The following is a 24,238-nucleotide window of genomic DNA, read 5'->3' on the forward strand; positions in this document are numbered from 1 at the left end:
TAACATAAACCCAACCATATCAGTAATTACATTAAATATAAATGTACTAAGCCAATTAAAGGACAAAGATTGTCATTCTGGATAAAAAACAAGACCCAACTATATGCTCTTTACAAGAGACACACTTTAAAAATAACAACACTGACAAACTCAAAGAAAAAGGAAAAAGACAAATACTAATTAAACAAAAAAAAAGCCAGGACAGCTATATTAATATCAGAAGACTTCAAGATAAATTATTCCCAGAGTCCAGAGATAAAGAGGGATATTTTATAATGCTAAAAGGACGTTGCATAGCAGACAAAACAATCCTATTGATAAAATGTCTGCACCCAATTAACATACTTAAAAATACATAAAGCAAAGATTAACTGAAAGGAAAAAACAGATAAATCCACTGTCATAGGATTAACTACTCACATAGAAAAAGCAGTTACATCAATATTGAGATATAAAACACATCAGAGTAGTTGCCTATTGGTAAGAGTGGAGGGGAGTAAGTAAATTTAAGTAACAAGAATAAGGGGAAAAATTAAAATTGAATTAAACAAAATGAAGCCTTACATAAACTGATGATAGGATTCCATATATTAAAGGTATGTGTACCTCAATTCTCTAGACATTAGATGAAAAGGGAAAATTAAGTAACAAATTTATTGGAAAATCCTAGTATTACAAATTTTTTTCTTACCAGCATCACTGTTAAATTCATAATTCTTCCAAGGTTATCAACGTAGTAGACACTGTCTTGATACCATGAATCACAGTGTAGGTAATTATACATTCCAAAAGCATGCATGTGTTCCAGTGTATACTGATCATCTCGAAGTTTTACTTCTGCCACAGCTGAAATATAAGAAAAATAAACAAACATCAAGAGTTCTGCCTCAGATTGCTCTTTTCTGCAGAATGTCAACAAGGCAAAAAAATCACAGAATACTGATTACCAAGGCCTTCAGGACAATTCACTATATTTTTCATTTCAAAAACAATTTCTGGGCCCCTACTAGGCACTGTGTGCAGAGGATAAACAGTGAGTAAAACTGACAAGGCCCCTGCCCTTACAGAACTCAGAATACAGTGGCCAGAGGAGATAGAGCTCTTCATACCACACTCTTTTCTTTTAGGTACCTCTTCCTTGTAATTATAAATAAAAAGAACAGAGAAATCATAAAATTGAAAGATTTCCTGTTTTCTGGGCAAATATTAAGTACACTTTATAACGTGTGTGCTTTTTAAAAAGCTCTACCTCTATCACCTCGTTCATTTTTTTACCACACATTAAGAAATAAAGAGAATGTTTTTATTATCCCATAAAATAATTATGGAAATAAATGTAAGTGCACATGGTGACTTCTCTAATGCTATACCACATCTTTCCCAAGAATACAGAACAAAACAGTGACCATATCTGCAACAGAAACAAGGTTTCTTATTTAAAGAACAGTGTTTTTTCCACTAGGGCATTGGAAGCTCCCATAACTTTATTTTACTTTTTCCCAGCTTTATTGAGATGTAATTGGCGTATGACATTGTATAAGTTTAAGGTACACAACATAATGATTTGATATAAGTATTTATTGTGAAATGATTATCAAAATAAGTTTACTTAACACATCCATCACCTCATAGTTACAACTGTTCTTCTCGTTATAAGAACTTTTAAGATCTACTCTCTTAGCTGCTTCCATAATTTTACGTTTCCTTTTTTTAAAATATTTATTTATTTATTTTATTTTTGGCTGTGTTGGGTCTTCATTGCTGCGCGCGGGCCTTCTCTAGTTGTGGCGAGCGGGGGTTACTCTTCGTGGCAGTGCATGGGCTTCTCATTGCGGTGGCTTCTCTTGTTGCAGAGCACGGGGTCTAGGCGCACGGGCCTCAGTAGTTGTGGCACGCAGGCTCAGTAGTTGTGGCGCACGGGCTTAGTTGCTCCGTGGCATGTGGGATCTTCCCGGACCAGGGCTCAAACCCTGGCGGATTCTTAACCACTGCGCCACCAGGGAAGTCCTGCTTCCGTAATTTTAAATCTGCCAAGCATGATATCTGCCTCCCACTCCTCCTTCCCTTCTATGTAGAGAGAAACTTATAGTTCAGGGCTGCCAGTGACCTAGAATTAATTTCTGCTCCAACAGGAAATACATAAGTAGACTATGCTGGGCCAATATTTTACCTTAACTATGAAACTCACCTTACTGTATTCTGATTGCAAGTATTTTCATCTTTTTTTCCCAAATGCTCACCTGTTCGTACTTCTATTACCTGCCTTGAGTCCTGGCTGACTTACATTTATTCATTCATTTATTCAGCAAATATTTTAATAGGCACAAATGATACAATGATGGGAAAAGAGCACAGAATCTACCTGCTTAACACTTATGATCCAGTGGGGAAATGGACGTTAGTCAAATAAATAAATATATAATTAAACTGTAATAAATGTTATAAAGAAAAATTATTGGATACTATGAGAACAAATAACACTGGAAGCTGATCTACTTGGGGAGAGTAAATAACACTGGAAGCTGATCTACTTGGGGAGAGTAAAGAAGACTTTAAAAAATTCGAGCCAAGCTACAAAGGACAAGGTAGAGTTAACTTAAGAAACATCCCTATACACAGACACACACACACACACACACACACACACACACAAACTACTTATCACAGGCAAAATGAGAGCAGGCGAAAGTAGAAGGAAACACTTGTGTGCAAAAAACTAAAAGTCAGCCAGACTGGCTGAAATACAGAGCAACAAGGAGAACTGCACAAGGAAAGGCAACAGATGAAAAAAGCTAGAGAACTGGGCAGAAGCTGGATCACAAAAGGCCTTGCCTTTATTCATCTTTGTTGATAAACTCAATGTAATAAGAGCTCATTTAAGAACTTTTAACTGGGAGAGTAAAGTCCAGATTCGAATGTATAAAAGGTTACTTATAGGGACTTCCCTGGTGGCACAGTGGTTAAGAATCCGCCTGCCAGTGCAGGGGACACGGGTTCGAGCCTTGGTCCAGGAAGATCCCACATGCCGCGGACCAACTAAGCCCACGCGCCACAACTACTGAGCCTGTGCTCTAGAGCCCGCGAGCCACAACTACTGAGCCTGTGTGCCACAACTACTAAAGCCTGCGTGCCTAGAGCCCGTGCTCTGCAACAAGAGAAGCCACTGCAATGAGAAGCCCTCGCGCCGCAATGAAGAGTAGCCCCCGCTTGCCGCAACTAGAGAAAGCCCGCGTGCAGCAACGAGGAGCCAATGCAGCCAAAAATAAAAATATATATATATTAAAAAAATAAAAATAAAAAGGTTACTTATAACTACCTATGGAAAACACACCAGAGCAAAGCAAAGTAAACCCAGGAAGATCCACCAGGAAGCTACTGCAGTCATCCAGGTAAAGGATGGTTGAAATTTGGAGACCTATCAGAGGTTAAATCATTATAACTTGGTGATGGATTTGATAGAGGCTGAGGAAATTATTACATGACTCAAGGAAGTGTTTATTTTATAAGGAAGTTAAAAATACATATTCACTGATTAGAAGGGAAACAATCATTAATTCTTGTTTTTCTAGCACCACTGTGTGGATTAAACTCGATACTGCAGGAAGTGTACGTGGTAACAGAATGGTCCAAAGCAGTAATATTAGGCAATGATACAACAAATACATTTTCTTCATATTTGTGCCAAAGACCCCTGAGCAAACCTGAACAAGCCAGAGACTTCTTAGCCCTCTGCCTTGGTACAACACCTCGTCTGTAACTGTACTGATTCTGGAAAACCATTATTAGGAAACCATGAAATAGTCTAAGTCTTAGGGTGCTGCATTCTGACAAGATTAATTTATGTAGGTTATTAGGACACAAATGAAGGGCACATTACATACTTGCTATTTTGCAAGAGCTGACAGTGCTCAGAAAAAGGCCACCTCTTTGGCCCCAAATGAGAAAGGAAAAGTTATTGCATTTACCATGTCAATCAACTTGAGTATAAAAGGGCAGGCAGAGAAAAATGAAAGGAGAAAAGCAATGTCCAGAATGTGACAGAGCTTAACCACTGATGGGGCTCTTTTGTAAAGCCTAAGGGAGGGGTGAACAGCAGGGAGTATCCAATCCAGCTTGATCTTTGAAATGACTGAAGAAGAGGAACCTCTTTAACAGAGGGCTAAGAAGCCATTGTAGTAAAATATTTTATTAGTTAACATTATCTTGCATCAGAAATAAAACAGCTTTGCTGAAAAAGCCTTTTCTCTTATTCTATGAAAAAGAACTTAGGGCCTAACAAGAAGGGAATCTCCCTTAATCTTTACCTAAATTTCTTATAAAACATGCATGGAACCTCAAAAACTTATAGTTTTTCATTCACAAATTATTTATTTATTTTTTTTAAAATAAATTTATTTATTTATTTTTGGCTGTGTTGGGTCTTCGTTTCTGTGCGAGGGCTTTCTCCAGTTGCAGCGAACGGGGGCCACTCTTCATTGAGGTGCGCGGGCCTCTCACTGTCGCGGCCTCTCGTTGCGGAGCACAGGCTCCAGACGCGCAGGCTCAGTAGTTGTGGCTCACGGGCTTAGTCGCTCCGCGGCATGTGGGATCTTCCCAGACCAGGGCTCGAACCCGTGTCCCCTGCATTAGCAGGCGGATTCTCAACCACTGCTCCACCAGGGAAGCCCACAAATTATTTATTGAATGTCTACTACGTGCCAGACATGGTGCTTGGCATTGGGCAAATACTGGTAAATAAAACAGACATGATCCCTGTCCTAATGGTGCTAACAATGGTCACAATTACTGCTTCTTGTCCTTTCAAAATACAGAATTAGGTTGAACCAAATGAAATTGTCAATATTCAACTCTTTTGACACCAACTGAATATGATTCAATCTAATACTTACATAAGCACAGTATTTTCTTAAAAGGAGGGGAAGGAGCAAAGAACGTTAACTCACAAAGGTCACTTCTTAGACCATTTATCTTCTAAAAATGATCAGTTAAGTCTTCTGTTCACCTAGTTACTGAGTTTGCTCTTTGCATATAAAGATGTAAAAAAGCAAGAGTACAGGTTTGTATAACTAGTTGTGAAGCAAAATGTACAGAACAAGGCAGGGCTAGAATTCGCAGCATTGCTCCCACTACTCTTCTATACAATGCTTCTGCACCGTAACACATTGATCTGCTTCTCTTCCCCAAATTTTCCTCCAAAAGAATAGGCATGAATTTTATAGTAAACTTACATAAATAAGTTACATGGCTCTTCTCTCCCTTTATTCCAATTATAGCCTAAACCTTCGCCAGCTTTTATTCTCCCTGCCCTGAAGAAACAGCCCAGAGACCACAAAGTGCATTAGAAAAAGCAGGAGCTTTAGGGTCAGGTTAGCCACTGATGGCTAAGGTTAAGTTACCTAACTTTCTACCCTGATTCCTCACTTGTAATAAAAGTTAATAATACTTACCCTATGAAATTATTGACAAGTTTAAATTATGTGAAGTATTTGCTATGTGACGCCTAAGAAGAAGAGTAAGTGTTAATCTCCCGGTTCCTCTTCTCCCTTCCAAGGCTAATTCTCACACAGCTGTTTATTCCATTCTCTCCTGCCTCTTCTAGGCCTTTCCTCAGGTTATCTCCTCTCCACTGGCCCCTTCTCCTCCACTTATATGCTGAAAACTTCCCCACTCTCAAAACACATGAAAACGATTTCCTCTTCTTTGCTCTGCACTCAAAGCAGAGCTCTCTCCCACCCTGTACTTCTCAAACTTCTCTAAAAAACAGTCTACACTCCCATTTTCTCATTACCCTCATTAACCCATTTTAATTTTGTTTTTAGCTCTACTACTCTATAGAAATTATTTTTCCTTTAAAAATATGTATTAAGCAGCCAAGATGGAATAATAGTAATCAGATTTATCCCTCCCTCAGAAACAACCAGTAAGACAAAATAAAATGAACCAGACAAAATTACGTGAAACAATAATTTTCAAGACACAAGACAACAGGCAACAAAGGATAGTGATCCTTAAGAGATGAGAAACAAATGAGGTGAGCTCTACTACTGCCCCAGCTTAGTGCCACGAGTGAGTTTCCAGCCCACGGCACAAAGAGGGGAAAGTGAGGTAGAACCTGACCAACTCCCTGGGTTGAGGAATCTGAGCTGAAAGTCTGGGGAGACCAAGACAGCTACAGTTCATCGGACAGAGTACTAGAGAAGAGAGAGCCATAGAGAGAGAGCTCCAGAGATCTGCAGAGGGTCTCTCTCAAATATTCAGCAGAGAACTAATGGCATATGTCTGAAGAAACTACCCCAGACCAGGGAAAGAACCATCTGAACGGATTAGAGGGAACAGTGTTGGGTACTCACACAAGGCTGGGAGCTGTCACTGTTCCCACTAGGCAGACCAGAGAAAACTTCAAATTCATAGGCAGAGTACACAGAAAAGTCTTGTCTCAGTGGTGAGGAATAATCAGCCATAGACCGAGCATTGCTCCAGACAAGGCTAAAAAATCATAAAAGCAAGACCCATTGGCATTGATCTAATTAATCCAAGTAACTCAACTGCATCACAGAACAAAGTTCAAGAAGATTTATAAGGATACAAAAATGTCTTATACCCAATAGGGTAAAATTCACAACTTTTTGCATCCAAAGATTACCAGGCATGCAAAGAGGAAAGAAAACAAAACCCACAATGAGAATACCCAATCAACAGAAGCCAACACATAACTGACACAGAAGTTATAATTAGCAGAATAAAACATTAAAATGTTTTAAAACATTAAAACATTAAACATTAAAATGTTTAATTAAACATTAAATTAAAAAAATTAAAATATTTATTAAAGTACATTCCAAATGTTCAAAATGACAACCAGAGACATGAAAGGTATTAAAAATCATTTAAATCAAACTTCTAGAGATGAAAACTACAATATCTAAGATGAAAAATACACTAGATGGAATTAATGACAGAATAGACATTGCAAAACAAAAGATTAGTGAAATTAAAGGCATGAAAATAGAAACTATCCAAAATAAAACAGATTTAAGGGACTCCCCTGGCGGTCCAGTGGTTAAGACTCCTATGCTTTCACTGCAGGGGGCACAGGTTCAATCCCTGGTCGGGGAACTAAGATCCTGCATGCTGCGCAGCAGGGCCAAAAAAACAAACAAAAAAACCCAAAGAAAGATTAAAAAAAAAAAAAAACAGAAAAAAATAAAAATAAAAAGAGCATTAATGAGCTGGGGTTAACTTTCAGTAATCTAAAAATGGGTAACTAGATTCCTCAAAGGAGAAAACAGAGAAGAAAAAAAAAAAAAAAACTGGAAGAAATAATGGCTGAAAACTTTCCAAACTTGATGAAAACTATAAACCCATGGATCTAGGAAGTTCAACAAACCCCAAGCACAAGAATCATGAGGAAAACCACATCAACACACAACATAATCAAACCGCTCTAAACCAATATGAAAGAGAAAAGTCTTAAAAGCAGCCAGAGAAGAAAAAGATATTATGTATAAAAGAACAAAGATAGGCTAACATCTCATCAGAAACAATACAAGTAATAAGACAAGGGGTAACATCTTTAAAGTACTGAAAGCAAAAAACTGTTAACCTAGAATTCTGCACATAGCAAAAATATCTTTTGAAAATCAAGGCAAAATAAAAATGTTTTCAGACATACAAAAGCTGAAATATTTCATCACCAGAAGACCCACACTGTAAGAAATATTAAAAGTCCTTCAGGCGGAGGAAAATTATACAGATAAAAATATGGCTCTACATAAAGGAATGAAGAGCACCAGAAATGTAAATATATAAGATTTTTTTAATTAACTATTTAAACAAAAATAACAATGGATTACAAGTTTATAGTAATATGTAAAAGTAAAATGCACAACAATAGCATAAAGGAGAGAAATGGAAGTATACTTTTGTAAAGTTCTTATACTACACATGAAATAATACAATATCATTTGAATGCACCATGTAATAATTTAAAGATGTATACTATAAACCCTAAAATAACAAAACAAAGAGCTATAGCTAATAAGCCAACAAATGTGGTAAAAATGGATTCTTAAAAATACTCAATCCAAAAGAAGGCAGAAAAGCAGGAAACTTCCATCTTCCCAAAGACTAAATGGGACCAACAGACTACCAATAGCAAGATGAAAGACCCAAACCTAACAAAATCAATAAACACATTAAATGTAAACAGTCTAATCACAAGATAAAGATTATCAGTTTAAATAAAAAAGACCCAACTATTTTTGCCAAAAAGAAATGTATGTTATCAACACAACATTGTAATCAACTATACTTCAATAAAATAAATTTTAAAAAAAGAAAGAAATGCATGTTAAATACTAAGACACAAATAGGTTAAAAGTAAAAGAATGAAAGATATATATATATACACTATGGTAACATTAATTAGAAGAAAGCTGAAGTGACTATTTTACTATCAAACAGGAGAATTCAGGGCAGACTATCACCAAGGATATAAAGGTTATTTCATAATGATAAAGTAGTCAATTTATCAAAGAACATAATAATCAATAATGTTTATGCAACATAAAATATATGAAGCAAAAACTGACAGAACTGTAAGGAAGAAGAGAAAAATCCACAATTACAGCCAGAGATTTCAAAATCTCTCTCTCATGCAACAAGAATAAATTCAAAGTAATTATGCTGAGTAAGAGAAGCCAGACAAAAAAGTACATACTGTGTAATTCTATGTATATAAAACTTTAGAAAATACAAATGAATCTACAGTGACAGATCAGTTGTTGCTTAGGGACTGAGAGGGGAGAGGGAGGAACAGAGGGCCAGTTACAGAAAGGCACAAGGGAACATCTGGGGATGGTAGCTAAGTTTAATATCTTGATTGTGGTGATGACTTCATGAGTGTATATGAACACATGTCAAAACTTATCAAACTAGGGCTTCTCTGGTGGCGCAGTGGTTGAGAATCTGCCTGCCAATGCAGGGGACACGGGTTCAAGCCCTGGTCTGGGAGGATCCCACATGCCGTGGAGCGGCTGGGCCCGTGAGCCACAATTACTGAGCCTGCGCGTCTGGAGCCTGTGCTCCGCAACAAGAGAGGCCGCGATAGTGAGAGGCCCTCGCACCGCGATGAAGAGTGGCCCCCGCTTGCCACAACTAGAGAAAGCCCTCGCACAGAAACGAAGACCCAACACAGCCAAAAATATAAAATAAATAAAAACATCTGATTGTCTAGAAATCATAAAAAAAAAAACTTATCAAACTATACACTTAAATATGTGTAGATTATTGTTATAGCTCAATAAAGCTGTTTAGGTTGTGCGTGATATAAAATCTTCTATTATTCATCAGTCATGCTGAAGCTCCAGAGATGAAACATTGAAAAAGACGGATACAGGACTCTCAATACAGAACTAGCAGTCTTAGCAGAGAAAACAGACACCAAATGCTAAAGTGTGATAAAGTCTATGAAGAATCAGGTACTGTGAAAAAGTACAGATTCTAATTTGTATAGATTCTATAGTATAGATTTTTACTAGATAGTCAAGAAAGGAATCTGAGTAAGTAACATGTAAACCAAGATGAAAGAACAGAGTATGACTTAGCTAGGTGAAATATAGGAGGAAAATATATACATTTACTTAATGAAGAGTCTAGGGAAAAAATATAAGATGAATTCCAGAAGTGGAACTGCTGGCTCAAAGGGCAGTTACAATTTTATACAAAAGGTTTTTTTGCTTAGTTCTTTGGAAAGAAAAAGACAAAGTGACATTTACTGTTTATTTAGCATAGGGGGTTTCAGAACAATTTAATAACATTTAAGACAAGAGAATAAAACTCAAAGCTCCAAGCAATTTGAGACCAGACACCACATCTTCATTCTCACATCCCAACTGGGAAGCTTCACACTCCACAGGTGCCCGCCAACCGTCTGCTGAATTAACATGAACCCCTTAGGTTGGTTATAAAAGAAATCAAACTGTCAGGAGGAGTAGCTCAATCACACCTCACAATATCTCCAGAAATGGCAGTTTTTAAAAGAATTAACCTCTTCTTCATCATCCTCCTCAAGTAATTAATTCTTAATGAAAGCTCCTCACGTGAACTATTAGCAAAGCCTCCAAACTGGTCTCCCCATCTCCATTCCCCTCATCTTCCAAACTCAATCTCCACAGAGCCTAGGAGTGAACTATTCAATCCCCAAACCTGCCACTTCCCTTCCACACTTAAAACCCTAAATGGCACCTCATCACCTCCACTTGTGCATCCCAAACAGAATCTAAGACCAACACTGGTGAAATGAGGGGCGAAAAAGAACAACTTAGTTTTTCATAAAGTTAATGTATTCAATTAAGAGGACTATTTATTGTGAGATTTTGCTTCCTGCTTTTTTGGTGTCAAAATATCCTTTTGTTCATGAAAGTGTGGGTGAGTACGTTGATAGTTCTTAAGAAACACCTGCACTTAGCAAATTAAAAAGTTGGTAAATCTATGACAGCTGAGCTTTATTTTCTATTGTAATTGCCCATGGAAAAGTCTAGGAAACACTGACTCACAGGATTAAGTACAAAAGACAAAAAGTGCCCTCACCTAAGTCCTCTCATTTTCCCAGCAGATTTTTTGCTCAGGCAATACAGCACTGCAATAGTGCCCTGCACACAATCTATTTTCCCTTTGCCCATGCTTCCCATGAATGGGATGACCTCAACAACAACCTCTCTTCTTCATTCACTCAGTGTATTGAGTACCCACTATGCCAAGCACAAGAGAAACACCACTGTATCCATGGAGCTCACAGTCTAGTGGAGGAAACAGATATCAAACAAATGTAGAGTTATCGATAAAAAACTATAAGTACTGCCTTCCAAAGAATGGAATGAAGGAGCCCAAAATCGAAGGCAGGAAGCCTAGTCAGGAAGGTACTATATAGCTCAGGTAAGAAACAACAAGGATTTGGACAAGGGTAGAGGCATGGAGAAGTCAAGATTTTGAATTGACTAGATTTGCTGAGAAACCATAGGGGACAAAAGAGAAGAAATACACCAAAGATGACTCTCGCATGAGCAATTATGTCAACCTGCACTAGTAGTCCCAATTTTTTATGCTTCCCTGGATCTATTATGCCTTTTGGTTTGAGCTTCCCATATTGACTCTAAGCTTGATTATACGACTTGCTTTGGCCAACGGGACAATAGCACACTTACTGCAATCAGAGCTTGAAAAACTCTTCAAGACAAGACTCTTGGAATAACCCTGTGCCAGCATGCTGAAGGATAAGAGACCATCTGAAATCATCTTAAACCAGCCTACAGCCAGAGAAACCCCAAACATATGAGAAAGTACAGTCATGACTAGAACCACCTAGCTGACCTGTAGACTTGTAAGCAATAATAACTGCTTACTGTTTTGAGCCACTGAGTTTTGGGGTGGTTTTTTAGTGCAAGGCTAACTAACATGGTGGTATCATTTATTTATATGGGGTGGGAGAGAGAAAGGAAGGGAATGAAAAGAAACATCAAACTCATTTTCTCTTACCCTGATCAACTACCTATTCTTTAAAGCTCAACTTAATATCAACTTCTTTTGGAAGCTTTCCCAGATGTCCCAGGCTGGTTTGGGAAAGATACTGAACATTATCAATATGTTTTGTACATATCCCTATCACTGCCTTACTGTCTTATAATTATTTGCTTACACTTTTCTTCCTAACTAGACAACAGCATTTTTATGTTACTGGCTGTGTCATATTCATCTTGATTGTATCAGCATATAACATAAAACAGGCTCTCAATAGAGATTTCTGAACTTATATAATTTATATATTAAATGAATAAACATTTATTTGATTCTATAAAACTTATTAACTCTAGATTATTTCTCAAAGTGTGATCCACTGACAACATGCATCAGAATCAGCAGGGCTGTGTATTAAAAATGCAATCTTTGAGCTCTTTATCATTAACAAAAATGCCATTCTTTACCTTGTAAAAACAAGGATGAATATTCCCGCCACCTACAGATAAACAAAACAAGTAGTAGAAGTGTGGGTGCTAAACCAACTTCTCCTCAAATTTTTCTCGAGATGTAATCTACGATAGAGTCCTTAATCTGATGGCCCGTAGGTAATTGAAAACTCTCCTAACTGCAATGGAGTTTCTCTTCTAAGAACTGGGTCTCGGCCAGAGGAAACAGAAGCAGAAGGTCCTCCAAAGAGGTGTGACTTCTCAACGCACACGTTTACAGAGGATGCTCCAGGAAGAAAGCCTGCCCTGAGCTCTCTCCGCAGCAGGGGCCAGGCCAGGACCGACAGGCGGGCGGAGCCCAGAAAGCACCCGCATGCAGGACCTCGGAGCACGGGCAGCGGAGCCTAGGGCCGGCCCAGGGTCCCGCTACGGCAGAGCCACTCGAAGGCGGCTCCCTCGGGGGTCGGGGATGGGCATCATTCTCGAGGCAGCCACTCTGGTCCACCCCCGCCGGGCAGGCCGTGAGGAAGGCCACGGTTGCCTGGCTAGCCGGAGTCAGAAAAGAAGAAAATGCGGGAACCGTCGAGTTTCGGAAGCCAAAAGGGAAAGGAACAGAGTGCTAGGGTGCACCGCCGCTACCCACCTGCGTCAAGCTCCAGCTGGTAACAGGGCAGCGGCTCGAGGGAGAGCTTATAACCCTCGAAGCGGGGATCCAACAGAGGTCTCTTCACCCGCAGAGAGCAATTAGCGGCCACCTCCATCGCCTTCCAGGGGCCTAGCGTGAGAATTAATAAAGTTCGGGTTGAAAGGTCCGCGCTTCAAGCGTATCACCGTGGCTGGGAGGCGGCGTGGTTCCCATCCCAGAAAACACTGCGGCGTAGCGTGCCTTCTGGGAAATGTAGTGCCCACGGGGAAGTTGGTTCTGTTGCATGCTGGGATATGTAGTTTTGGGGGAACTCAATGCCCGTGCGACAGCAGGATCTGGACTCTCTTACCCAGAGGGCTGAGCGACCAGGAGGCGGCCCGCGCTGGTTAAATTCTCACATTATAGGCAGGGTGGTGAGACCCCGCCCCGGAAATGCGTGTGCTAGCTTTCTGTGTGCTTAGGTGCCCGAGCTACTGAGGGTCTAGGTCCGGGCAGCCGAAGAGTGTGGTAGGTAACGGTCGTCAGCGCAAGGGTCATTTCGTCGCTGGGAAGGGACGGCCCTCGCCCGCGGTGATGGTGGTGAGCTATGCCCGTGGTCCTCAGGGCCGGGACCCGGGCCCAGCCCAGGCTCCTTTCGATGTGCTGTCTTTCGTTAGCTTCCCCGACCCGCGCTCGCGGGCCTGTAGGGCTCTCCGACAGGGCGTGCTACCGGAGTTGGCCTGAAGCCAGTCCTCGCTTTGTTTTCTGGCTCCTCCCCTCCCGCCTCTCCCGCTGTCTCCGCCCTATTCTGTTTTCCCAAAGACTGTCTGAACTGGGAGGGATCCCCTAGCGCCCTTGTTTTACCAGTGAGAAAACTGAGGCCTTTAAGAACTGACTTGTCCAAGGTCACTCTCCGTATTTTGGGGGCCAAGGCAAGATCAAGTTCAGTATTCTGCTAATGGTACGGACTAGACCTTAGTATTATTTTGAAAATGTTAGCCTGCGACTGCAAAAGCAAACATATCCTAGTCCTTTCTCAACCTCTCCTTTTTCCTGTTCCATTAAAAAAAAAAAAAAAAATCAACTCTGAAAACTCACTGCCAGTCTTGAGTTTTCATAGAGGCGGCGAGGTGGGGGACAACAAAAGTAGTCTCAAGTTGGTGACAGATAAGTGGAGTAACGTTAGCTTATTCCAAGTTTTACAGCTTATCCTCCCCGTCCTTTTTACACCGTTTTGGTTGTCTGCTTTTACTGAAAACTGAGAATTTTCTAAGTTAGGAATTAATTTGAGATTTGTTTTCTCCTTAACCCAACCAGCAAGCTTTGATAAAGAGCATATACACACACACATATTTACAGCTAGTTTGGCAGTTGTAATTCTGGGTACATACTAGTGGAAAGTAAAGTAAAGCACTTAAGAGCCTTACCCAGGAATTTCATTTTTCACAAACTGTGCGTAATCTTCTATTGATATTTAGGTTATATAGCTTCCCCAAAATTTTGAATACAGTTAATTAAGATGCAGAAATGATTAGCAGTCAGTTATTATGTGCGGTTAAAGTATTTTGCGGCTTCTGGGGTCACAGTACCTGAGTTCAAGTCCTGCCTTCACCACTTTTCTATCTCGGTGCCTCAGTTTCCTCATCTGTAAAATACAAACTATGTTAATAGTATTTGCATAAAAGAATAAGATCTGGGAATTAAATGAGATTAAAAACTCAATGCGTTAGCTCAGTTCCAGGCACATAAGTGTTTAATAAATGTTACAGTAGTTGTCATTATCCAAAGACTCATTAATAAAGGGTACATGGGGGAAGAAAATTGTAAAGTCATGGTCATGACTTCTTGGGATGCAGTAAATAATATTGAGAGTAAGGACCTTGTTAACACATTGTTGAAATTTATCACCCCTTCAGTTGATAGACAGAATGTTAAATGTGTTGAGGTGCCTGAGAGGATTTAGAAGAAAATGCTTTGTAAGTGTTCTATATCTGAAAATACATGTTGATGTTCAGGTTAGCAAGATGAACAAAGATGCGCAGATGAGAGCAGCAATTAACCAAAAGTTGATAGAAACTGGAGAAAGAGAACGGTAAGTAATAGATTGTGTTAATTTATTACATTTAACATCTTTAAATTACAGTTATAAGAATCTAAAAAGTAACAAAACTGATGTCAGTGGAAATAATTACAGAAAATTGAGATTATCAAAAGCAATTCCTAACATCTGTTAAAAATGCTTAGGTCTGTTCAATATTGCAAGACTTGGAGGGAAGTGGATCATGTACAAAGATGAACAGGAAATGACTCTCTCTCAAAAAAATGTCTAATCTAATGGAGAAGAAAAATACATACCCAGATAACTACAATTGAAGAGAAAATGTTACCCACTTTTTAACAGGGAGACAACATGATGGAACCAGTTTCAGTTACCAAGCTCTCTTAACCTCAGAGCAATGTGTGCTATTCCTACTCTCTGAAACATTCTTCTTCCTTCCCCCCATCTTTAACTAATTCTAGCTCATTATCAGGTCTTAATTTAAGTATCATCTTTTCTAGAAATCTGTTAACTCCCAAATACCTTGTTCTATCATAGTATTTAATCACTTTGTATTATAATCACCTCCTTTGCTAGTTTGTATCAATAGAATCTGAGTTCCTTGACAGCAGAAATACTACTGTATACCGAGCATCATGCCTAGCACATAATTGGCCAAGTAAATATTTGAAGAATGAACAGGTTTGGAAGTACAGAGGAGAGTCTAAGGAATCAAAAAAGGCTTCCAGGAGCAGGGTGATAAATTGTATGAGAGAAATATATATAAGGAGCAAGAGGGATCTCTCAATTCTATCTGGGGATTAAGATAATCAGTAAAGCTCTCACAGAATAGTAGAAGTGGTACTTCAGCTGGGTAAGAAGGATTAGCAGTTCCCCAACCCGGTAAAGGAGAAAGGATGGTCTAGGCAGATGGAACCGAATATGCAAAGTCAAAGAGATTTGTTACAATATGATAATATTCTGGGGAACTGTGCAGTTAAAATGTGAAAGACAGTGGACAGGAGAAATGTGGCTTTTGTATAATCAGAAATCTTTCCATTAACAATGATAAGAAACTGAACTCAGTAACTGGCTCAGCCAATTTCTATATAAGATCGTGTAACTAAAAGTCTAGGGCTTGAAGGTGCTTCAGGCACCACTGGGTCCAGGCACTCAAAAATTGTTGCCAAGTATATGTCTGTCTCTCTGTCTCTGATCTCTGCTTTCCTCTCTGTTGGCTTTATTCTCAAGAAGGCACTACCCACAAGGTGGCAGAAATTAGCAGTTCAAAATTTGCATCTCTCCAACTGAGACTACCGTTCCCCTAGTAGTTTCAGCAAAGGACCTAGCTAGATTACCATCCTACTTAGGTAATAGGCCATTCATAATCAGCGTTGCCTGGGTCACATTTCCAATGCTAGAGCCCTACCCGGATTTCTTACACCGAGAGTTGTGGAGTGTTTTTACTGTCAAAGAAATGGCAGGAAAATAGGTGGTAGTTTGCAAAAACATCTGTTGTTGACTTTATCCTTGGGTGGTGGGAGTCATTAAAAAATTCTAAGAAAGGGACTGACTAGATCATATTTGCACTTTAGGAATGTTATTTTGGCAGTATGGAGGATAGACTTGAAGGGCTAGACATAAATTGCAGAAGATAATAGGTTAAAAGTGGAAAACAGCAAAAATGGAAAGGAGAACTTACAGGGTTTTTTTTTTTAAAGTAAAATCAACAACGCTTGACTTGAGGAATGAGGAAGAAGAAAGCCTCTAGAACAGTGCCTTGAGAAACTGAGAGGATAGTATTGCCAATAATGGTTATAGGGTATTATGTATTACTGTTTTTTCATCTGTTTTCATTCATGCAGCTTAGAGTACTGCGTTTCTACCATATGCCATGTCCTGTTAAGGTGCTGGAGATACAGTAGTGAACAAAATGAAGCCTGTTCTTTTACACAGCTTACATTCTAATGGGAGGAGACAGAAAATAAATGTGTAATATGTCAGATGGTGATGAGTTCTAGAGGAAAAATAAAGCAGAGAATAATCAGGTGTGTTATTCTGGATAAGAAAAAAAAAGTAGGCTTCACTGAGATCAAAAGGATATGAGGGAGTGAGGGGACTCCTAAGAGCCATGGTCCTGACACAGAGGCTTTCCTGGCATTTTTTTTTCCTTGTGCGCCTTGTGGGACCTTAGTTCCCCGACCAGGGATGGAACCGAGGCTCCAGCAGTGAAAGCGCCAAGTCCTAACCACTGGACAGCCAGGGAGTTCCCTTGCCTGGCATTTTGAGGAACCCATGGAAACTAATAAGACTGAGTCAGCTGGGTGAAGGAGAGAAACAGTAAAGTCAGAGGCATTGCTTCGGAGGGGGCAGACCATGCAGGGTCATTTAGGTTGTAGTAAAGACTTGAAATTGTATTCTAAGTAAATTGGGAAGCCACTGGAGGGCTTTGAGCAGTGAGAGGAGAAGGACGTGTACAAGGGAAGTAGCAGGGGGACGAGTTAGGAGGCTTTGGCAACAGTCCAGTCAAGAGAAGATGGTGGCTTCAACTAGGTGGTAATGGCAGAGGTGGTGAGAAACATTTGGATTTCAGGTATATATTTTAAAACTGGAACCAATAGGATGTGCTTATGGATTGGATGTTAGTGTTATCAAAATTGCTGAGTGAAGGATGCTGCCAAGGTTTCTAGCCTGAGGATCCGGAAGAATGGAGTTGCCAGTCTGACGAGGAGAACAGCTTGAGATGGAAGAGAAGCAAGAGTTGGGTTTTGTCCCTGTTATGATTAAATGACTTAAACATCTAGATGGAAATGTCACATAGTGGATGTTAGGAATATTGAAAAAGAAGCAGTTTGGTTTGGGACTTGACGTGTTTAAGCTGAGAAATGAGGTGATTTAGGTTGAAGATTGAGGTTTTGTAAGACTAGGTATTGCAAAAGGATAAAATATTTTATTGCACCCATGATGCCATTAGTTGTAATACACACCAATATTCTTTTAACCTTTAAGAATAAAGAAAATACTGCCAATTAAATTATGATAGGCATGCCAATTACTGAATTGTTAAAATGTGGGAAAACACACTCTTAGAATTAATGAAATACCATAGTTAATGTGTAATTTAGAAGGATAATGAGAAAAAGGGAGGGGCAAGTTTATGAGGTTAGAGATATAATGGGGCAGTAAGAGAGTTAATGGGTAAGAATTTGTAGTTAAAGAATGGATTTTGGAGTTTGAAGATTTCAAAAGTACAGCTGCTTCAAACTCAACTAATACCCTTCTGAAGCTGTACAAAACCCACAATATTCCTGTTGGTGGAGGGAAGTAGAAGGTGTGTGAGAAGGCCAGAGAGTAGGGTTTCTTGAGAAGAATTGTACCCCATCCACTTCATTGAATTTTACTGATGACGAAAATGAGGCCCAGCATTTAAATGACTTGCATAAGATCAAAGAACTTTTTAGTGGTAGAACCAAGATTAGGCCATGGTTAAAGTTTTATAACTGGAAGGTGGGATTTTTAACTGAACAGTTGAAGCTTTGCTTCAAACATTCCTATGTAAGATATTGTATACTTTTGTAGTTTAATTTGGAAACACTTCTTTTTCAACAGCCTCAAAGAGTTGCTGAGAGCTAAATTAATTGAATGTGGCTGGAAGGATCAGTTGAAGGCACACTGTAAAGGTAATCTGTTTCATTTAGAAGATAAGCTAATTCCATTGCTGTCAACTGTGTTGGTTTGGAATTCATTAGAAAAATTATAGTCAGTATTTTAAGATATATTGAGTGCTCAAGCATAATTTTAAACAAATAGAAAATTGAATCTTGTGGTAATAGATTACCTCCTCTCAGTGATAATATGTAGACCTGTTCCTTAATTTTTAGAAATTTTCTTTGTGTTTCTCTTAAAACAAGTGAGGCAAGATTTCCTCTGGCATGGAATATGGAATCCCACCTTTTTTGCTCTGCCTACTCAAAGTGAAACATTAATTATTCCTAGTCTGTTTTTCTTAACACGTTGAGCACTTTATGGTTGGCAGACTTACAGGAATTATATCTCCTATCTTTAACAGTGTTATTTTTGAAAAAATCATCTATAAAAGCTCTTAGAAAATTACATGTATTTTTAAAATTATAAAATGGGAGCTTGTTAAATTGCAATTAGGTATTGATGATTATGCCATTAGATAAATTACACGTGTCACTAAGATGAGCCTCCTTCCTTTCTGGCTCAGCTTTTGGTATGCTGGAATTCTGGATATTTATAATGAATTCTCGTATTGGTTTCTACAAATGATAATAGAAACTATATTATTAACTGGAAGAAGGCAATGTGCCAAATTAATAAAAGCATAGACTTTGAGGTCATACAGACCTTCACTGGTAAGACTAGAGCTAGATTTCAAGTCGTGTTTGAATGAGTTATTTAATCTTTAAGCCTCACTTGCCTCACCTCTGAAGTGGGAAAAATGCCCAGCCTGTCAGATTATCGTGAATATTAAATGATGCAAAGCACCCAGCACATAATACGGGTCCAATAAGTGTAAACTCCTTTCTCCTTCTTTTGGCCCAGCCTAGAGAAGAGAAAGGAGTTGTACTGTATTTTAATTTGGGGCTGTGAAACTATAAGTTAGACTTAAATTACAGTTTTTTCCCCTCCATACATTCAAGAGCTGATATGATTATCGTGAAATAAGATCTGTGCAGTTGTAAATTTCCAATTTTTTACAAATATTAGATTTGAAGTTACAGTTCACATTCATTCTAAGTGTTATAATTATTTGTTTTATGTTTTTGATCTGGTGAATACATACTGTGTTTAAGGTTGAACTAAAACCTTCATTAGAAAAGAAAAAAAGAAGTGTCCTTTTTTTTTTTTTTAAAGACCAGTCTGTACTCTAAAAACATGATCTTAACCCTTCCTCTATGAAAATCTTTCTTACAGATAATGATTTTAAATGATATGATTTGTTTTTTGCTTTTGCATAAGAGGTAATTAAAGAAAAAGGACTAGAACACGTTACTGTTGATGACTTGGTGGCTGAAATCACACCAAAAGGCAGAGGTAAGGAATGAATACAAATTGTGTGAAAGGAAATGTGGGCTAAGACATGATTTTTTTTTTTCTCTTTTGCTGGTGCAGCTTTTCTTTCTTTTTACAAGGAAAAGCACCCTTTCCAAAATTATGTGGGTACTTGCATCTCCTCTTTGGGAAGAGTTATAGTTGCCTCACCAACTTTTGTGCATGGTCTTGAGTAACAAACAAGTAAGAGGTGTAAAACGTTTTTGCACTGTTAAAACAGTACACAAATGTAAATTGATGTGGTTGTTAGATCATTTTTAAAGTACAGGATTTTGTAGAGGCAAATATTACCTGAAGCTAGGATTTGTAAACTTTAGCCTGATATTTAATAATTCAGAGTTTTACACCAGCCCCTGAGTCATTGCTCTCTTTCCTTATTAAAAATAAACAAAAATGTCTTCTTGAATGTCTAATTAAGAATTTGGTAGCTCCATAACTTCATGGTCAGGGTAATTCATATTTAAGACTCACACTTCAGCTACCTTCTTAATTTCTCCCTTTAATACCTTGTTTAGAGAAGCCAAAGGAAAGAGAGGAAGTAGTATATTAACAAACTATTAACAAAATATTTATATGTAATAAATATTAAGTCAGGAATTACATCATATAATTAAGTGTAACGAGATTATTTTCATCATTTCATTTGAGGAAGTCAGTGGGGGGAGGGAGAGTTGTATTATCAGTGGAAGCAGGTAAATTAGATGACCCGTTAGTTGTTTCCTCACACAGAAATAGTAAAAAGAATTTAAGTGTGAAAAGTAAATGATTTAAAAATCACAGATGTTATTACTAGGGAATACTAGTCCCCTGAACTGCTGCCATGTGGAAGGAGCTACGACATCTCATGGTCCTTTCCAGCCATCTTTGTAGGGCCGTTTACAGCTAAACATGACTTTTGGTCAATCATGTCTCAGGAAAAGGAGGGGGAAAAAGCAGTATTTATTGTTCTCCCCATGGATTTATGTTTTAAAATAAATTTCTATAATTTCTTCTTCTACTTTTTTTCTGTAATTTATGCTTAATCTGTTAACATTTAAGAACTTAATCTGTTAACAGGGTAGAAATTATCCTCTGCTTCTCCTTCAATACTTGTGTGTTGGACATTTCAATCCCTTGTAGCTCCCTTGCTAGAGGATGAGCAAAAAAGAAAAGAGAAGTAAAAATAAATCTTTTCTTTTATTTTCATAGTGTTCTTTTTATTGTCAAGAGAAGTATTTTTTATTTTTTAAATTAACATACAGTAAAACTGACCCTTTTTTAGTGTCAGTTCTATGAACTTTATACACATGTATAGATTCACTCTAAAAAACTCCCTCAAGCTGTTCCTTCATAGTCACACCACATCTGTAACCCCAAGGCAGCTGATCTGTTCTCCATCACCATAATTTTGATTAAAACTATATTTAACATACATAGTGATCACATTTCCAGTGGACTTGAATTAATTATGTAGTCTTTATTTCTAGGCAGGCTTACAGTAAATTTATAAAGAGGAGTATCTGTATAGTTAATTCCCTATTGTCCTTATTTTTAGTAGCCAAAAAGGGGGAAAATAGTGTAGATTTATTTATTGACATTTAATATTAATTTAAATTTCAAAGAGCAGGGCTTTTTTTCCTTTTTTTTTTTTTTTTTGCCATGCCACATGGCTTGCAGGATATCCATTTCCCAACCAGGGATTGAACCCGGGCCACACAACAGTGAAAGCCTGGGATCCTAGCCACTAGGCCACCAGAGAACTCCCATTTTCCCATTTTTAGTTTAATATTCTGAGTAGATAATACAGTTACATGGTTCAAAATTTTAAAAATAAGCCTATAACAAATACAGCTACTGTTAAAGCTTTTGCATCTTTGCTGATTCAAGTATATGCATTTATTTCAATACAGTATTGCCAGATTACCTTCCCCAAAATGTTTTGTCAATTTATTCTCCCACCAGCTAATATGAGAGGGCCAGTTTTCCCTCAGTCTTGCCAATACATATATTATTGACCTTTGGATTTTAGCCAATCTCATTGGTAAAACATGCTATCTGAATGTGGTTTTAATTTTCATTTCTGTTGTGAGGTTAAACTCCTTTTATATTCAAGAACTATATGCCTCTCCTTTTCTTCATCTCCTTTGCTCATTTTTCTGTAAGCCTGCTGATCTTTTTCATATCAAATTGAAGAAATTGTGTAGTAGAGAGATTAGCAGTGTTTTCTCAGTTTTTGTTTTTGTTTATGGTGATTTTGACCAAGCTTATTAAGTTGTTGCATTTGAATCAAATTCATCAATCTTTTACAGCCTCTGTTTAAAAAAGGCCTTTTCTATTCCTAGTTTAAAGAATTTTCACATGTGCAATATATTTTTAGGTATTAGATAATTCATTCAAATAATGAATTGCAAATATACTTTATTTTCTCAAATGTCTTTTTTTATTGAAGCATAAGGGTTACTTATGATATTATTTTGTTGGTAGTCCTGAATAAAATACCAAATCTCAAATTGACATATATTAATTGGGATCTTCTTTACTCTTACGTTTTTATTTTTATATTTCAGCCCTGGTACCTGACAGTGTAAAGAAGGAGCTCCTACAAAGAATAAGAACATTCCTTGCTCAGCATGCCAGCCTTTAAGATTGAATTAGATTGTGTTGTTTTGTGGTTTTATTTCTGAAAGTAAAACTTGCCATAAATTAGCAATTGATTTCCCAAAATAAAATCCTTTTTGTATGATGGTATACAGTTTTCAGTAATGATGTATACAATTGTATTGATTTTTTTCCCTAAATGTGTTATTTTAATAAATATCTCATGAATGAGTTTGAAGTTTCCTTGGATTTTGGAATAAGTGGGACTTTATTAATAATTCATCAGATTTGTTAAGAGAAAAAGTCAAGCAGTGAATATAGTTTAAGTGTTAAGTATGTAAATGTTAAGTAAGCAGATCTCTGTAATAACAGTTGAGGAGAGGTAAGCAGCCTCTTCTGATTGTTTGGATGTAGTGTATGCCTCTTTTGAATTCCTATAATATTTTATAATATATGTCCCACCTTGTACTACAGATATCTTATTTCTTATTTGTTATAAACGCTGAGGGTTAGGACCGGGTCTTACTCATCTCTATGTGCCTTCCTTATTCCTCAAAGAATTTACCATCTTATTGGAAGAGAGAACATTTGCAAACTGGCTCCATACCAAGCTTCTCTCACATACTCTACTCATCTGAACTTTGAAAGCAGAAACTAAATTGCATCCCCACTTACTAAGGTCAAGAAAGAACTTAATGGAAAATAATCTCCACCCATAGCTTTACTCTGACATCAAGATTGCCAAATCCATGGACTTTTGTCTATTCTTATGTGACCTCTGCTGGAAAATGAGAATGTTGACCATCCGGCCACTTGGAACTCTTCCCACTGCTCACGTTGTTTATACCTACCACTGGAAGCTCCTTCTGTTTCTTGTGGATAACTTTTGCTGTATGGAACTTTAAATAATGGTGTTTCTTAGTGCTCCCTCCGGGCCCTCTGCCTAATGATATAATTTCCTGGGCAGATACCAGGAAAGTTGGGTCGGACCATGGCTTCAAATACTAACAGGTTGATAAATGTTAAATTGCATCTCCAGCCCAGCCTCCAGATCCATATACTCAACTGCTATGGATCAGCTTCCTTGAATGTTCCATAAACTCCTCAAACTGACCACACCTAAGAGTGATTTTCTTGTTCCTCCAGTAACTGCCCCTACTGCGTGGTGCCTCCCAGACATACAGATTACCTGAGGAGCTTGTTAAAATACTGATTCTGAAGGTAAGGGATATGGCACAAGATGCTGTATTTCAGGCAAGCTTCTCAAACATGCTCGTGCTGCTGATCAAGACCATTTTGAGTGTAGCAAGACTGTAAATTGTCCCCCTGCCTGCTTAATTTAGGCCCTCTTAGTTCAAGCCCAGATTACTTCAGTCGGCTCTTAATATTTCCTCACTCCAGTTGCTCCATGTTTCCTCCAATATATCTTCCACATTATTGCCTAAGTGACCTTACTAAAATTCAAGCCTGGTCATTTTATTCCCCTACTTGAAATTTCTCAGTAACTTCCTAGTTTGCAAGGTAAAATTCAAGCTCTGCTGTAGCACCTAGGCCCTTCTTGATCTGCCATTTACTTATTTCTCTGGTTAAAGAGTCCCCAAAAGTACCAAGTTGTTACATCTCTAATACATTGGAAAATCCACCAACCTGGAAAGCCTTTCTACTTAACGGCATTCCTACTTGCCCTTCAAAATTCAGCTTGAGTCATTGCCGAAACATTCTGACGTTCCTTGCTCTGGTTTAGGTTCCCCACCATTGTTTTTCTGTAAGAAGCACCTGTGCCTAATTTCAACACTGGTTTTCCAACTTCAGCATGCATCTCCTGGAGGGAAGGAAACATGACTAATTTTTACTTTGTATGATACTCATTTGTGGATGAATGGACAAAGGAATTAATATATGAATGGACTAGTGAATGAACATTATAGGAGCACCAAAGAAGGTAACAATTGAGTG

The 24,238-nt window shown here is 38.2% G+C and overlaps 2 protein-coding genes across 5 annotated transcripts in view; one reads left to right on the forward strand and one right to left on the reverse strand.

Moving 5' to 3' along the window:
* Positions 1–12,820, reverse strand: part of NUDCD1 (NudC domain containing 1) — an 89,893-nt gene extending 77,073 nt beyond the window's left edge. For both annotated transcript variants that reach the window (XM_068526014.1, XM_068526013.1), the window contains exons 1-2: positions 12,607–12,820; positions 692–846 (exon numbers count right to left, since the gene is read on the reverse strand). In XM_068526014.1, coding sequence (XP_068382115.1) covers positions 692–846; positions 12,607–12,724 — 273 coding nt within the window. In that variant the 5' untranslated portion in view covers positions 12,725–12,820. The remainder of the gene's footprint in view (positions 1–691; positions 847–12,606) is intronic.
* ENY2 (ENY2 transcription and export complex 2 subunit) overlaps positions 1–23,395 on the forward strand; it is a 137,099-nt gene extending 113,704 nt beyond the window's left edge. The window contains exons 2-6 of one of the 3 annotated variants that reach the window (XM_068526045.1): positions 13,088–13,188; positions 14,604–14,680; positions 18,236–18,306; positions 19,613–19,687; positions 22,252–23,395. In XM_068526045.1, the coding sequence (XP_068382146.1) occupies positions 13,183–13,188; positions 14,604–14,680; positions 18,236–18,306; positions 19,613–19,687; positions 22,252–22,328 (306 nt within the window). In that variant the 5' untranslated portion in view covers positions 13,088–13,182 and the 3' untranslated portion in view covers positions 22,329–23,395. Of the gene's footprint in view, positions 1–13,037; positions 13,189–14,603; positions 14,681–18,235; positions 18,307–19,612; positions 19,688–22,251 lie in introns of those variants that run through there. The other 2 variants (XM_068526043.1, XM_068526044.1) reach the window with 2 other exon arrangements.
* The last annotated feature ends 843 nt before the right edge of the window (positions 23,396–24,238 follow it).

This window comes from Eschrichtius robustus, chromosome 17 (genome assembly GCF_028021215.1).
Source record: "Eschrichtius robustus isolate mEscRob2 chromosome 17, mEscRob2.pri, whole genome shotgun sequence".
NCBI classification, from domain to species: Eukaryota; Metazoa; Chordata; class Mammalia; order Artiodactyla; family Eschrichtiidae; genus Eschrichtius; species Eschrichtius robustus.